The sequence below is a fragment of the Nicotiana tomentosiformis genome, chromosome 2 (assembly GCF_000390325.3).
Source record: "Nicotiana tomentosiformis chromosome 2, ASM39032v3, whole genome shotgun sequence".
Taxonomy (NCBI): domain Eukaryota; kingdom Viridiplantae; phylum Streptophyta; class Magnoliopsida; order Solanales; family Solanaceae; genus Nicotiana; species Nicotiana tomentosiformis.
In genome coordinates, this window is record NC_090813.1 from 68,440,408 (window position 1) to 68,456,681 (window position 16,274).

At 34.4% G+C, this 16,274-nt stretch overlaps 1 protein-coding gene across 2 annotated transcripts; it reads right to left on the minus strand.

Annotated features, from left to right (window-relative positions):
* Nucleotides 1-1,310: 1,310 nt before the first annotated feature.
* Nucleotides 1,311-6,602, minus strand: LOC104106691 (uncharacterized). Of its 2 annotated transcripts, none has more exons than XM_009615292.4 (7): nucleotides 6,284-6,602; nucleotides 4,027-4,461; nucleotides 3,277-3,353; nucleotides 3,149-3,185; nucleotides 2,731-2,938; nucleotides 2,155-2,476; nucleotides 1,311-1,753 (listed from the first exon to the last, which is right to left on the minus strand). In XM_009615292.4, exons 2-7 carry the CDS (start codon nucleotides 4,400-4,402, stop codon nucleotides 1,571-1,573), a joined length of 1,203 nt encoding a protein of 400 aa, XP_009613587.1. In that variant the 5' UTR covers nucleotides 4,403-4,461; nucleotides 6,284-6,602; the 3' UTR covers nucleotides 1,311-1,570. The 2 variants fall into 2 exon arrangements, with proteins under 2 accessions (XP_009613587.1, XP_033514670.1); XM_033658779.2 differs by having other exon boundaries at nucleotides 1,365-1,753; nucleotides 4,027-4,418; nucleotides 6,284-6,424.
* Between the last annotated feature and the right edge of the window lie 9,672 nt (nucleotides 6,603-16,274).

Below are 16,274 nucleotides of genomic sequence, written 5' to 3' on the forward strand. Positions count from 1 at the left end.
CTAGGTAGTTTTTTCATAACATCCATCTCAACCAACACTCTAGCATAGGAAATCCGATCTAGTTGAGTAGTGCAAGCATCAACATATAGAGGAATTCCCAAGCCACTACTAATCCTGCTCAGTGATTTATTTCCCCAATATTTTAGAGGAAGATTAGGGTACTTGACCCACATTGGAATGGTCTGTAAAACTTCTTTGTTAAAATTAAAATCAGCAAACCACACTTTCATAATAATAGGTTTATTGTTCAACATGTGAGGTCCTGAGTACATCACTTCATCTCTGTCATCATTGGAGTTGAATCTTACCACAAAGTATCCATCATTGTGAAAATACACTTTAGGCTTTATTGCGAAGTTCCAAGCTGAAGCAATGAATCGTTCAATGGCTCATATAGTTGGAGTTCCTCCGACAACATATAAAATTAGAGCTTGTTTCCACTTCTTATGTTTCCTCCTCGACTTCTTCCTTACAGAGTTCAACAATTACATCACCATTTTTTAGAGTTGGAGCAATAAAGATTAGATACATTCCCTTTGTTGCAAGTCGGTTTCCCATGAATAGATTTGCCCATTGTTTTTGACCTGTCTCGACATCAGCAGTTGGCAAATTCCCTTGAGGTTTAGTCGCCGCCCCGGTATCCCCAGTTACACCCAATTCTCTGGTAATCGCTATCGAATTCCTTTCAATTGTCTCAATTTTACTAGGGCTAGTGTTTGCATGTTTCGTCGGAGCTCCAGAAACTAATTTTTCACTACTAATTACCTTATGAGGAGTTTTCATACTTCCTTTGTGGTTGACAATGGCGGCCACTGTTCCATTGGTGTTTTCCCTGCTTCTTTGATCGTAGTACTCTGCGTTCCTGGACTTTGAGTGGTGCTGCTCATTCCTGAGTAATCAACCAGCTGGGTCGTGGTTGCATTTCTCTTCGGCCTATCCCTCCCCATTGCTAGCGAGCGTACGTTAGCACATGCACTCCATCGTGCGCTGAGCGCGAAGAGAGATAGCTTTTGAAGAAGTTGCATTTTTGAAGTGATAAAAACTTCATATTTGATTCTAAAATTGCAATTTGAAGTGATAAGAACTTCCGATGAAATAATTAAAACTTCAGATCTAATTCTGAACTCTAAATTTGTAACTTCAGATGCAAATTCTGAAGTGTGTTCCAAAGTGGGTAAATTTGCAAAAAAAAAAAATATCTTCGGCTACAGCGTAAACAGTATCCCAAAATTGGGTATTTATGTACTTCCTCAATAATCTTTACTTAGTTGTACCCGTCTATACTAAATATAGTTGCAGGACACTCAGAGTCAAAACTAAAAACTGGTATTGTTAAACAAAGAAAAATAACAATCAGAGGGATAAGTGGCAACTCAAAGTGTATGTTTACGGCCTATAAGGCAAGTACTTAGGAGATCTCACTCCAATGCAATAATTTCCTGATATGCTAATTGCATGGTCAGATCTCAAGTACTCACCCCCCTACGTATAGGCCGCTCTTCTATGTCTGAACATAATAAAGTAACAAGCTAATATAAAACTTTTGTATGTTTTAGAACTCTACTTTCTCTTAGGTTTCACTTAATGAATAAGTAGGCAGAGAAAGAGAAAGCATTGTGTTCATTTCTGACTGATGATCCATCCTCTTGCTATGATGAGTATTCTTCTCATTCTCGCTTTCTGTGCTTCTGCTTAATCTTAGTTGCAAATCAGGTAGCCAACCTTTTCCCGTGAAACTCTTGTCTTCTTTCATCTGCAAAGTAAAATTACCAATATAATGAAGTAGTGCAACAACAAGGAAAAAAAGAAAGATGAAATCCCAGTTATAATATATATATGGGTATTATAACTCATCGAGAGTTACCGTCTTAACATATTTAATTTTCAATTAATGTAAAACGGATCTAAGTTTGGTCGCTTGTTAAAGCTCCTAGTAAAATAAGTTCTCGAGAATTGCACAAGATCATATAAGGAGTTCAATTGCACCATCACCAGCTGCAGTGGGATAATCCACATATATAGGACTACAATCAATTCATATCCAAAGAACAAAGACGCATGCAGGAAATGTAAAATAGAGACGTAAAGATGAAGTTGAAAAGTAAAAGCAACAGTGGGTAGAGGAGGTATTTATATGTGCTTGTATATATTTACCTCAAGCCTGCTTGGTGTCTCAAAATTTTGCTCAAGGTTATTGTATTTGCAATTCCATTTGGAATATGGTTGCGCTACATTTTGTTGTAGAATATATTGGGAGTTTTTAGCTGAACAAATATTGGAAAAATCAGAATTTTTCTCCTCCCACTGATTGGCGATGAATACACTCGGAGGCCACCTTTTCTCTTCACGAAATTGGCTTGACCTGATGGAGCCAATTTCATGGCCTCCATTTTTTTGAAATTGTCTTGGTGTGGATAGCTTTTCTCGAGTGGTGTTATTAAGTAAGCCCCCCTGATTGGAAGACCACTGCAAGTACCTGTACATTAAATCATTGAGTTTAACTTTTATATAATGATAATATTGGGTTTTTTTATTAATATATCTGGTCCTTATTAAAAGATAATTATACGTAATATTCAATAAAAAGTGGAATTAGTAAACTAGCAATGCAGACAATTACTTGTAAAAATTTATTTATACTGTCAGTTTATATATATGTTAAATAAAAAATTATTAAGAATAGTTAAGCAAGTCAAGTAGAAGATTATCATTGACTAGTTGAAATTGTACCTGGAAAAGATGTCCTTGGTCTGATCATATGGGGGTCTCGAAAAGGAATTTCGAAAATGGCCTTTAACATGGTCATGATCATAGTTAAAGTTCCTAGCTAACACAATGGCACCATTCTTCATCTTGAAATCTTGTAGAGGGTTATATCTTTGCCCTACATTTCTGTAGAAATAGCTTCTTCCTTGCATTGCTCTATTACGACCTAACACTATACCAAAATGAAGCACCATCAAGATTAATCATAGTTAGTATATATTGCACATGAGGAAAATGGGTTAAGAGCATTTTGTCCGCCTAAAGTTACATGTCAATTGTAGATAAGGACAATTAACTGGTAACTTAAGGAGGATAAATGATCTTAACATGTATACTTGGTTGGAAGGAAAGAAGTTTCAAATTTGATGATATAAGTACGTACCTTGTCCAGATTCATCAAGTTTCTTGCTTCGATACATCTGGATCAAATAAGTAACGAGTTAACTCATTTTTAAGAACAAAAAATTAACAAACATACTTGATGAATATAAGTATTTCAACTCACAATACCTGCAAATGACTTTTTACATGGGCAATACTTAGACCTCTCACGTTCATCAACTGGAGCACCAACTTTGGTGTGGCTCCTGCCAACCCAGAGTTGACCTTAAGCAGTAAACAAATATTTCCAGAAACTAGGGCGAGAATCTTATTTTACATAAATAACACATGTGGCAACAATAACTTTTTTTATTACAATATACATAAACTAAGAAACAAAAAAGTGGCAACAATAACTTTTCTTATAACAATGTACATAAAGCTTGACATCTCTAGGGGGGAAGATACACATTGGTTAAATTTTTAAACATACTTGCGACAATATCGGGATTAATTATATAGCTAGTTAATAAAGGAAGGCATCTAATTCAATAATGTCTTGACTCTTAAAAGCCTTTCAGAAAATAAGGATGTAACTTACATACACTAGTACTATAAATAATTTTTATATTATTGTATTTTAATATGTTGTAGAAGATGACTTTTTTATTAATGAATTATGTGATCTTGTTGTGCAAAAAACTTAAGTAGTTAAAGAGAACACTCATTTTTTTATTTAATTATGTATTAATCATTTATATTCAAGATTATAAATCTCATTATTCAGTTATTATTGCATGTAATTATTGTATAGTGTAAAATATAGCGTAAAAATATTTTTACATTGTTAGTATTAGTATGTAGACGTTAAACTCAATAAAATACATGTTGAGTAAATGTGAATAGAACTGCATCTTCAAGCAATAGGTAGAGACTTACTTTCTTGACCACCCAGCGTTTCAATGGCATGAACAAAGGAGCGATGGAGTTCAGGAGTCCAACGTAGCCTTGGCATTTTTGATCGAACATAATGCCTAACGTTTTTCTTTTCAACACGTCCGGATCCATCACCGCAGCTATTGTTATAATTTTCTGAGTTCCCTTCATCTGTTGTTTTCTCACTACTGTTTTCCACACTAACCTCAATGGCTGCTTCTTCTTCTTCTTCTTCACTTTCCCCTTTGTTGTCTTCGTTCAGATCAATGAATGAGACCATTTTGCTTTGGGAGGAAGAATCTGAAGATGTTTCCATAATGTATTCCATAGTATTTCTCATCATCTCTTCATTGGCTTGTTTCACTGAGTTTTCAGTCATGGCTACGTCCAAGTTACTGAACAAGTTAGGCAAAGAGGTCTTCAGTGCAAGAAACAAGCCTGGATTGTGTATGAATAAATAAGTCAATAAAATTAGACTTGAAGAGAATAGAATTAAAGAGATTATTCATGGTAAAATAGATAATTGAATTGCATGCAGAATCCCGTGAACCAGTGAGTCTCTCAACTTGTGTGTCCAAAGACATTAGTCTGAGGGCACAAAACGCGTAAAAAAAATAGAACCAGTAGCTACCTTGTAAAGCTTTTTCTTGATCTTGTCCTAACCCTCTAATGGTGACTTATGTAAAAGATGCCACAGTAGTTCTACATATTACAACTTTGGAATCAACATATATATATATATATATATATATATATATATATTGTTGGGATCGAAATAACAAGGCATCATGCGCAAGTTAACAAGCTGAATGACAATAAATCAAAATACAAAAAAAAATATACTAAAAGACATATTTCATTTTAATATAATTTGATTGACTAATACGTATTAAAAATTACTTATTGAGATAATAAATTCTAGCTCCTCCTAAACAAGATTTTCATAAAGACTAGATTATGGACGTTATTGTTATGTTGTATATATGAGGAAAAAATACTCCAATTTATAAAAGTGCAAATACTTTTCTTCCCAGAAAATGATTTGTCAAATATGAAAGAGTAATTTTAATCAGAAAATCAGGATAAACCCTAACACATATTCAGTTTTACCATGTACTCAGTTACCAGTCTGTTGTACTGCCTGCAGTATTAACATTGTATTCTCCTGCCATTAATGGTACCAAAAAACATTTCTGACAGTTTGAGCTGCTAGTGGGGAAGTTTGCAGAAGCCAGATGGGAGGAACTAATATTTTAATCGGCACAAGTCTGTTGGAATTTAATGGTAATTCCTAGTGCATGGTTTATCATTTTCCTACTCCAGCATAAATGTAAGTAGATATATGACTTAAAGAAATGTTAATAGTCAAATAAAGACTGTTGAAGCTGGCAGGTACAAGACGGGGTAACAAAAATTGCCGAATTTTTCTTGATTTAAAATCCTGCAACATTTATTCCTGTTTTATATCCTCTACTAGTATGAAACTTTACTGTGTAATGTGTACTTCATTTTTCTTTACAACGCAAAGAAAAATGGAAAAAGAAAAGTTTGATTAAGTACGGAGAGAAGTATAACCATATATAATACTCCATAAAATAAAATTTCGTTATTGGAAATTCTCTAAAACTAATAGATTTAATAATGGATACTGAAAATTTTGGAAGACCCTAACGACATCTTTATTAGAAGACCATATATCTCTTGCATCAAGTAGTCTGAAAATAAAAAGAAATATTCCTGGGAAAATGGCCTTAACATCCTACTTAGTCCAAGATAACAAGTAAAGAAATATTTCTTCAAAAGAAAGAAGAAGGGAGAAGGGGAAAGAAGAAAAACCAAACTATTTGTTCCTAGCTGGAACATGATCAATAAAAAGAAGAAAAAAAAGTAGAGGATTCAAGAAGGCTGATATAGACCTTGTGGATAAATCACTTGAAAAGAAAAGAAGCTAAGGCTGACAAAATTCGAAGCTGTCCATTTTGTTCTTGATTTTCTGTCTATAAGGACAAGGAAAGTAAGAAGTTTTATTTTTCCTTCTACTTAATTAGTGGCTCTTTAGGATATAAATTAAGGCCTGATTATTGGATCATCTAAATTCATGTATAACCAAACAAAAGGTTTTAAAACTGAAAGCATATAAAGAAATTAAAAAGGAGAACGCGCGATGAGCACATAAATCATAATGATAAAGAGTTCCTATTTTTCCATACTTTATACAGGTGGGAGGGAGAAGTTTGTGGTTGTTTTTCTAAATACAAACCATGAACAGTAACTCCTGTGTGCTTCTTCTTTCAAGAATTTGTATCAGAAGTATCAGCTGCTTTAATTTGCTTAGTCCAGACCTTCTATAGACGATCACTTGCTGCAGATGAATCAAACACACATAATTTGGCTTGAATATTTACAACAATAATAGTTACGTCTCAATTCCAAGCAAATAGATCGAGTCCACTATATGAATCATTACTCTCTATGGCCGCACAAATTCAGATTGAAAATATATGAGAAGAAAAAATAACTTCCTTTTGGTTGAGGGTGGGGGGAGTGAGAGAGGAAAGTGTAAAGGAGAAGGTGGTGCTGTTTTTCCTTTGGGCGTTGGGAGGTTTTTATTTGATTCAACGATGGAATTTATTTTCAATGCCAATGTTGATATAACTTTTCTATGGAGTTTTATTTTTGAACTTAGATTAAAGGATACATTTATTTTAACAAGAAAATTACAAACTGAACGGTATATGGTCAGACTGTCCACTTGATGCTCATTATAATGTAATAATTCTAGCATTATTGAGGATGCAGGTGAGACTGGTCCTCCTTTTGGTTGAATTTTAGTATCATGTGATTTTCCCGAAATGTAATTTTAAAATTAGTAAAACCAATTTTCCATTTCTTTTTTGACAGTTGTCCCATCCCATCTCCACCCTTCTTTACCTCATTCTTCCTTTCTCATGTGATTATCTTATACTTTGACCTTTGTTGAGGACTTTCCCATTGTATGTATAATAATAAATCTTCTTCTTTTTTAATGATAATAAAAGCCAAAGGAGTCGGCCGTAGCCAAAAGTCTTATTCATATGGCCATTGTCCAAAAATTATAATGGGTATTTTTTGGACATAATGGGTGTCTCTTGTGTGTGTTTATCATCCTCTTGAGAACTCTAAGAATTCAGGCTTACTACATTAAAACCTTTATAATCTGGCTAAGTTTACTCATGATTTAGATATATGGGGTTCTTTTTGTTACTCTTTGATAAATTAAACCAAGTTTAGAAGGATTTTTCCGTATTAAGCCAAAGAACTAAGATAAGAACTCTTTCTTAATTAACAATTTTAGTTTATGAACTTTGAACTATTTTCATACATAATCCCCAGATAATGAAACTAGGTGGATGAGGTGGTAAATCACCGTAATGGCTCCACGAAACTTAGAAACGTGCATAATAACATATGGGACATACGAGTTCGCCCTTCACGAACTAGCTGCCTAGGTAGGGTTGGTTTCTTGGTCAAAAGATCTCAACGTGTAATTTCTAGCCGTGACTGATACGTGATTGGAGCACATGGGTCACAATATTATACTGCTCTTTTTTCACTTTATGTGATACTTACTACGGAGTATTATTAATGGAAATCAAACAAAGAAGTTTTATCACGTTTTTGTAAATATTTTGAATTGTATATTATTGTGATTTTAGTACTTCTTATGTAATTTCTAAATATAAAAAAAAAATCTGAATTTTCAAAATTCTAGTTTGTATTCATATTGAAAAAAATTAGTTAGTTTAACTCTCATACTTTGAAAATGTTCACATAAATTAAAATTTAGACATAATTTTGTGTATTAAGCACAACACAATGTCAAAGACATTATTAAAGAAGTATCTAAAATAATTATTTTTTACTAATTTAACTTTTTAAAATGAAGGTCACAAAATTAAGAGTAGAGTAGAATGCATGTCCTCTGACTAACAATTTGTCTTCTTAAATGACATGATCGTACAAATCAATACTAGTCGCAATCTGCAAATTTCTCCAATGTAGTTTCTAGGCTTCATGAGTGGCTAGTACCTTAGTCTGCACTTTATCTTAATAGGCTTGTTTTAGGGTTATTTCTACGGGTAGGGTGTAACCCGGTCATTATCCACATACAGAACTCACACAGTGTGGGTCATATTTAACCTCCCGTAAAAATTTATACGCACCAACAGTTTACCTAAATAACACTAATGTATCATGGTTAAAGCATGAATTAAAGTGACCATGTGAATTAATTCAATATGTTTTAGTGCTTAAAGTATATATAAAAACATATATCAATATATTCATTGAGTTTGTATAAATATCGGGTGAAAGTTTCTTCCCCTCGCCAGTAATGATTACATAGCTAAGTATTAAATGTTGATAAAAATTATTGATCTCCATCCATGGCGTGGTATTTGTCACAATCTAGAATATATAGGCTTGCATTCTCCTATTTTGAATATGTGCGGATTTCTCAACCGAAATTATCAATTTTGAAATCCATCCAGTTTAGAATTAGTTAAAACTTTTAAGTACTATATAATATATAGATAGTTATTCCGTCATAGACTTGTGCGCGAGAAATTATTTTTCATAGATAGAGGTCCCATGGAAGGCAAGGAATCTTTCATAGTAGTATAATTTATTATCATGGAAAATTAATCTTCCACCAAAACAATGACTAAGTTTTCATATGTAAAATAAAGGCCCTACCAATTACCATCCGGTTTCCATATTTCTTATACTTGTTCTCGCCAAGTCTTTCATTAATCTAGATCCTAGATATGATGAAGAATTATATATATCCCTAGCCTTTTAAGATAATTTATTTGCTGTTTAAATATAGCTAACATTGAAGATTGAATTTAAGTGTTACATGATAGGGTACAAGTGGTGGGTGAAATACAACAATTAGTCAATTTTTGGCGGGACCGTTGCAATCAAAGAAGTTGTAAAAACCTTGACTTTGGCATCCACTAACGTATATGCCGACTGCATCATTAGATCACTAGGATAATACAAGGTTAATTGAACAAAATCAAGTTGACCTAAATAATTTAGAAAATTATCATTCAAATGGACCCAATTATAAGGGAGCCGCCAATTAATGCTTGTCTAAAATTACGATATCAAGATTATGGGTGTTCAAACCGAACCGAAAAACAACACTAAACCGATTAAAAAATCTGACTAGATTTGGTTTGATATAGATTGGTATTGAGTAAAAAAAGCTCGAAATATTTTTATATATAATTTTTCTTTAAAATGTCTAGAAATATTTGAGATACTCTCATAGAATATAATATTTAATAGAACTAAGAAATTACTCATCGATTTTTATTTACTTTAAATAATGGGTTGTATCATCATTTTCTTATCAAGTGTTATTTAAATACGTCATTCTCTTTGTTCTTTCACATTCATAAGTCAAGATTTGTTAAATTTTTATATTTTTTTCGAATTTGAAATGACATCTTGATAATTTTAATATTAAATAAAATATATTATTATTTAGGTTTCATAATAGTTTTTATATTTAATTATTAATGCGGTTAACCTTGAAAGCATACATCAACGAAAGATTATTGTTAAACGACTAAGAAAATAACTATCATGTATTACTTAAAAAAATTCTCCCATAAGATATCTTAATAGATCATATGTTTGTCAGTTTTTTCAGTTTTTACTAAACATATATTTAATTATCAAAACTTTATCTATAACTTTAACAAAGTAAAACTGAAATAATGTTCATGTAATAAGAAAATCTGAAAACCCGAACAAACCGACAAAACCGAACCAATTCAAATTGATATAGTTGGTTTGATTTGATTTTGATAAAAATCGAACAAACCCAGGTAATCAAGATGTAGAGAAGTTCTTTGAAGTTTTACTGTGACATAAACATGATCTTCTCATTCTCTAAAGTTCGATTCTCTTTTATGTAGTTTGTTTATGTAATGCTCACTTTTGTTCTTTTTCTTTCCTTTTTTGATTTTCTGGCAATTTGTTTTGTGTTCTTACGGAGTAAATAAGACAGTCATGGTTTTCATGAGTTTACACTCCCTAATTAAATCGATTTAATTTGCAATGGGAAATCGCGATTAAACTGACAAAACAACAGTCAAATTTTGATGTATTCAGCGACCTGCCACTAATTAATAACGCATCATGTATTCGAGAACGACTTAAAATATTGGGGAATAAATTCTAAAAGAGCTAGGTAAAATCCAGTTGTCTCCTACTTAATAAATTCTCAAAACCAAACAAATAATATTGATTTAATACTAGAATAAAAAAAGCCTCAGTATCAGAAGAGACCCCTTCCACTATCAGAAATTTCTCAGCGTTTACTTTCAATTCAAAGCGAATGCTAATAGTCTTAATTTTTTTTTAATCCCCAATGGATTGACAATGGTCAGTGTCCTCATATATCCCCATTGTTTTAACTTTCATTTTTTTAATTGGAAACCCTACATTAGTTAAAATATACTTGAAATTTTGTCTTCACGTATGCATGGGGAGTTAGCTTCTCACAACTTCCCACTACTAATTTTACCCACTACAGGTTAATTATCATTTGTTAATCATACTCTATTCCTAAAAAGGATAAGCGGTCACTGCAAATATAATGCGATCTAAGAGTCCGGAGTCAAATTCCACAGAGAACTAAGGTTTAACTACAACTGTTCACTATTACCAAGAATACAAGCTTGAACAATTCCTACGTTATAAATATTAAGATTCTTATTACTAACTAATTAACTAATAAATTAAAATAGTAAATTAACAACTAAAGATACTTAGGGTTTGAGACAAGAATAAGGAGGTCTAGAGTTATGATTTCCCCGATTACCAAATCCTTCCCGCTACGTCTCCTATAATTTCGCCTAATTATTCTCTACTAATCATGAGCACTTCAGGTGTCGTAATTCTCTCCCGAGCAACTACAATAATTTACTAGATATATTCTCCCGAACTACGCTAGCTGACACAATCTTACCGCTCACTATGACCACGTCAAGGCTTTGTTATTCCTAAACTCACCTTTAAACTTGCCGTGTTAATTCCTCATATACGTTAGGAGTGACATTGTTCAACAACTACCTAAATATTTACTTTTTCCCAAGCAATATATAATTAATAGGCTCAGTCAATTGATGGTCATTCAATCAATAGAAATAAGCACGTAGTTGAACAAGTAAAGAAATTCAAAGGCTAAATTGTATTCAAACTTAACAAGAATTCATCCTCCAAAAGGTTTCATCAAAATCCTAAATAATAAATTAGCTACTCATAGTAGTATGTGAAAATACAACACCAAAATTCATAACCAACAATAGAAAATAGGAAGAAGAAAGGAAAAACTCGTGGTTGAATCCCACTCCTTGCTCTTAGTGTATTCTTGCCTCCAAAGGTGTTGTGTAACCCTAAAGTAGTGTCTCATCCTCCAAAGTTCTGTAAAAATCATGTTTGTGTATTTATATGACCTAGGTAATGTGGAGGGTCGTCCAATACAATCCAATCTCGGATAGGAGAGCTGAAATCTGTGTCTACCTTCGTGCATCGCGCACCCATGGACGTGGACTCAACTTTTGCAATTTTCCAGTTCGCGAAGTGATTTGTGACTTCACTTCACTTCGTTGTTTTGTGCCTTCAGTATTCTCCTTTTTCGCGTCCGTTTTTGTGCCACGCACAAGATTGGACGAGCTCCCATTTTTTTTCATCTCTTTCTTTTTGTGTCAAATTGTCATCTTTTGATCATTTATCATCCAAACTCGTTCCTACACATAAGAAACACATAATTAGCATATTTCACTTCAAAAATCACGTAATCTCCCGTGACTCACACAAGAATTAATGTGCAAATATACTAAAAAATATGTACTTTTCATCATTTATCACCACCCCACGCTTAAACTTTTGTTTGTCCTCGAGCAACTTAAAATTAAGCACGTCGGCAAGTACACTTTTCAAAATATACTCAAGCATCTTACCAAGGACAATGGTTTATATCAATGCTTAGAACCTGACATAAGGACTCTTCATACTCTCCTCATTTTTAGACCAATGCCAAGACTATTTAAGATATTTGTGTGACTCTTCTAACATCCTAGCCTTAAATGTTGACTCCACTACATTCCTCTTTATGACTCGCTTCTTGTGCAAACAAAAAATATAAGTTCCTTACCAATCTGTTGTAAAGCATGTGCCTTCACCAATAAAATAAAGAGAGCAATCAGTACGCACACTCAAATATGAATTCAAGTATAATTTAAGGACTCACAAAATGAAAGAATTCACTCACTCTCGCAAAGAAACTCATGTTCCCCCAAAGCTTGTACTATATGCTTGCCTGTAATGTAAGTCTCTACTACTTTAAGCTCGCAAAGTCTAGGATCAATTAGGTCTATATGGGTTGTAATGTAGGCTAAGGGACGGGTAGGATAGATATGGATAATAGTGACTAACCCTCCCAAGCACTTTTAATACAATAGACTTTAACTTTTAAGCACATCCTCTTCATGATCACTCAACATATCGCTATGAAACCGTACATAATGTAGCCCACTAACTTTAAGCATATCTACATAAATACTAGCACATATGAAAGTGAATTGGAGGGATTTTTTTTATTTTGTATTTTCTTTTTCTTTCTTTTTTTTTTTCAAAATCTTTTCAACACCCTCCATAAATTGATATTTTCGGCTAGTGGCTCTCTCAATACACACATGCACCATAAATTAATATTTTCAGATAGTGGCTCTCTCAATACACACATGCACCTTTTGTCCTTTCTATGGCTTCACTCAAAAACTATCCAATCTCTTTTCCTTATTTTGTAGCGACTTAAGTACTTTCGGAGGTAAATGTTCAACAAGATTTAATTAAAAACAAAAGGGATTCGTCTTGTAATGTGGGTACCAAAGAAAAGGTTTACTGGCTCAAATGGGCTAACAAAGGATAATTTTTTATCACTGGAATGCAAGTAGCTCAGAAGTCAATTAAATAAACGCCTATATCATTTTCTAGACTGGCAAAGCTTACTTATTTCACTTCAACTCATACACAAGGTAAGTTCTAGACTAGCAAGGGACGACACAGAGTAAAACCAAATATCTCACCTCACACAATGCACATGACTTACTCAGGACGGCTCAGACCCGACTCTCAAGTTAAAGTAACTAGCACAATCATCATATAATTCAAACACTAGGAAGTAAAAGGAGTCAATAGATGAGCCCAAGCGTCAAAAAAAACATATACTCTCAAGGCATATAGTCACAAGAATAAAGAAGAAAGTATTCAGTGTAAATGCTCTAGCTCTACGCCCCAACATAAAACATGTCAAAAAGCATAAATACTCAAGTTCTTCCCATTACATTATCAGTTAAAACAAAAAAGAAAAAAAATTATATTTTTTTTAGACTTTAAACCCTCAAAAAAACTGTCTAGGAAGACCATCATTGGGAAAAGTCCAATATAATGCATCCTGATGATGAGCTCATGTACTCGCGCTCTCAGAATTCTCAATCTCACTGCCTCGCATTCTCTCTCATTATGCTCAGCACACTCAATCACTCAACGTTATACAATACCCGCTGCGGCATGCAGCCTGATGCCTGTTTATAGTCGATTCCTCTCACTGGGGGTGTGCAGACTTCAGAGGTGCTCCTTTCAGCCCAAGCGCTATATCGTTGTAGCGTGCAGCCCAACCCAATCATATAAGTAGCCATAAAGTTCATTGCGGCGTGCAACCCGATCCACATAATGTAATTAATATATCAATGCGGCGTGCAGCCTGATCCCATAAAATATAATCAATATAACATGCTGCGGCGTGCAGCCCGATCCCAAAATATCACTCTCACTCAAGCCCTCGGCCTTACTCAGTCATCAATCTCTCCAGTCTCTCTCACAGGCTCACAATGTCATGAAACTAGCCCGACAATAATGATATAAAGTATCAATAAATAACTGAGACTGAGATATGATATGAATACATGAATATGACTGAGGACGAAATATCAGTGAAATCAGTGAGATGACAGTAAGAAACGACCACTATGGGTCCAAACAATATCGGCATAATGCCCAAACATGATATCTAGCATGATTGACAGCTTAACTACTTTATCACAAGATGAAAATACGGATATCAACAAAGTAGGGCCACTATACAGTGCCATGGAAATAACAGAGTCCTAATTCACATGGTGCACGCCCACACGCCCGATCACATAACACGTATTTCAGGGTTTCATACCTTCAGGACTAAGATTAGAAGAGTTACTTATCTCGAACAAACCAATACTAATACCGAGCAAGCCAAGCGATGCTCCAAAGATGCCATCACGCACGTTCCGACCACCAAACGGCTCGAAACTAACCAAAAACAACTCAAATACATGAAACAATGCTAAAAGAGCCAGTGCCGATCGAAAAAGATCAAATCTTGAATCAAAATCCCAAAACCTGCCAAAAGCCCAACCTGGGCCCGTACTTCGAAACCCGATAAAATTTACAAAATTCAACAACCATTCAATTATGAGTCCAAGCATACTAGTTTCACTCAAATCCGATCCCAATTCGATGTTCAAAACTCAAAACTTCATATTATGAAACTTTAGGCCAAAACCCCCAATTTCCTCTTTAAAATTCATAATTCCATTACCAAAAATGAAGATAGATTCATGAAATATAACCAAAATCGAGTAGAGAACACTTACCCCGTCCAAATATACCAACAAGTCTCATAACATAACACGGACCTACTCGAGGCCTCAAAACGCACATAACAAGTTCAGAACGACGAATCACACCTTAATTCGAATTCAATGAACTTTGAAACTTCAACTTCCACAACTGATGCTGAAACATATCAAATTATGCCTGATTGACCTCAAATTTTACACACAAGTCACATTCGACATTACGGACCTGCTCCAACTTCCAGAATCGGAATCCGACCCCGATATCAAAAAGTCCAATCCCGTCATACTTTCCAAAATTTCAACTTTCTCCATTTCAAGCCAAAATTAACCACGGACCTCTATATCGCAATCCGGACGCGCTCCTAAGTCCAAAATCATCCAACGGAGCTAATCAAAATTCCAATCTGAGGTCCAATGCTAAAAAGTCAAACTTGGTCAACTCTTACGAATTTAAAGCTCCCTAGTTGAGAATCATTCTTCCAAATCAGTCTCGAATAACCTGAAAACAAAAACCGACGATTCACACAAGTTAAAATACATCATACGGAGCTATTCACGCCCGTAAACTACCAAGCGAAGTACAAATGCTCAAAACGACCGGTTGGGTCGTTACATCCTCCCACACTTAAGCATATGTTCGTCCTCGAACGTGTCCAGAATTGTTCTCAAAGCCATCAAACCGCCGTATAACCTTACCATGTACATACCCGGAGGTGATCTCACGTCACCCTATCCCATATAGGCCCAACAACACAACATAATTGTAATTCTTAATTCAACCTAGCCCATAAACCTTAGAATCTAATTTTCAACATCCACAATTTCTATAAGATCAGAATCTCGCATCTACACACTGTATAAGTCTGAACAAGCTCTATCAAGCCATATCTATAACCCAAGATGTAATCACATGATGTACCACAAGTCAAAATACATCATACGGAGCTACTCACGCTCGTAAACTACCGAGCGAAGTGCAAATGCTCAAAACGAACGGTCGGGTCGTTACATAGGTGTAGTCAATTGATGGTCATTCAATCAACAGAAATAAGAACGTAGTTGACTAGTAAAGAAATTGATCAAAGGCTAAATTATATTCAAACTTAACAAGAATTCATCCTCCAAAAGGTTCCATCAAAATCCTAAATAACAAATTAGCTACTCATAGTAGTTGTGAAAATATAACACTAAAATTCATAACCAACAATAGAAAACAGGAAGAAGAAAGGAAAAGCTCATGGTTGAATCTTTCTCCTTGCTCCTAGTGTATTTTTGCCTCCAAAGGTGTTGTGTAACCCTAAAGTAGTGTTTCCTCCTCCAAAGTTTTGTAAATATCATGTTTAGCGTGTATTTATATGACCTAGGTAGGGTGAAGGGCCGTCCTATACAATCCAATCTCGGATAGGAGAGCTGGAATCCGCGTCCGCCTTCGCGCGTCACGCGCCCATGGACGCGGACTCAACTTTTGCAATTTTCCAGTTCGCGAAGCATTCCGTGCCTTCGCTTTACTTCGCT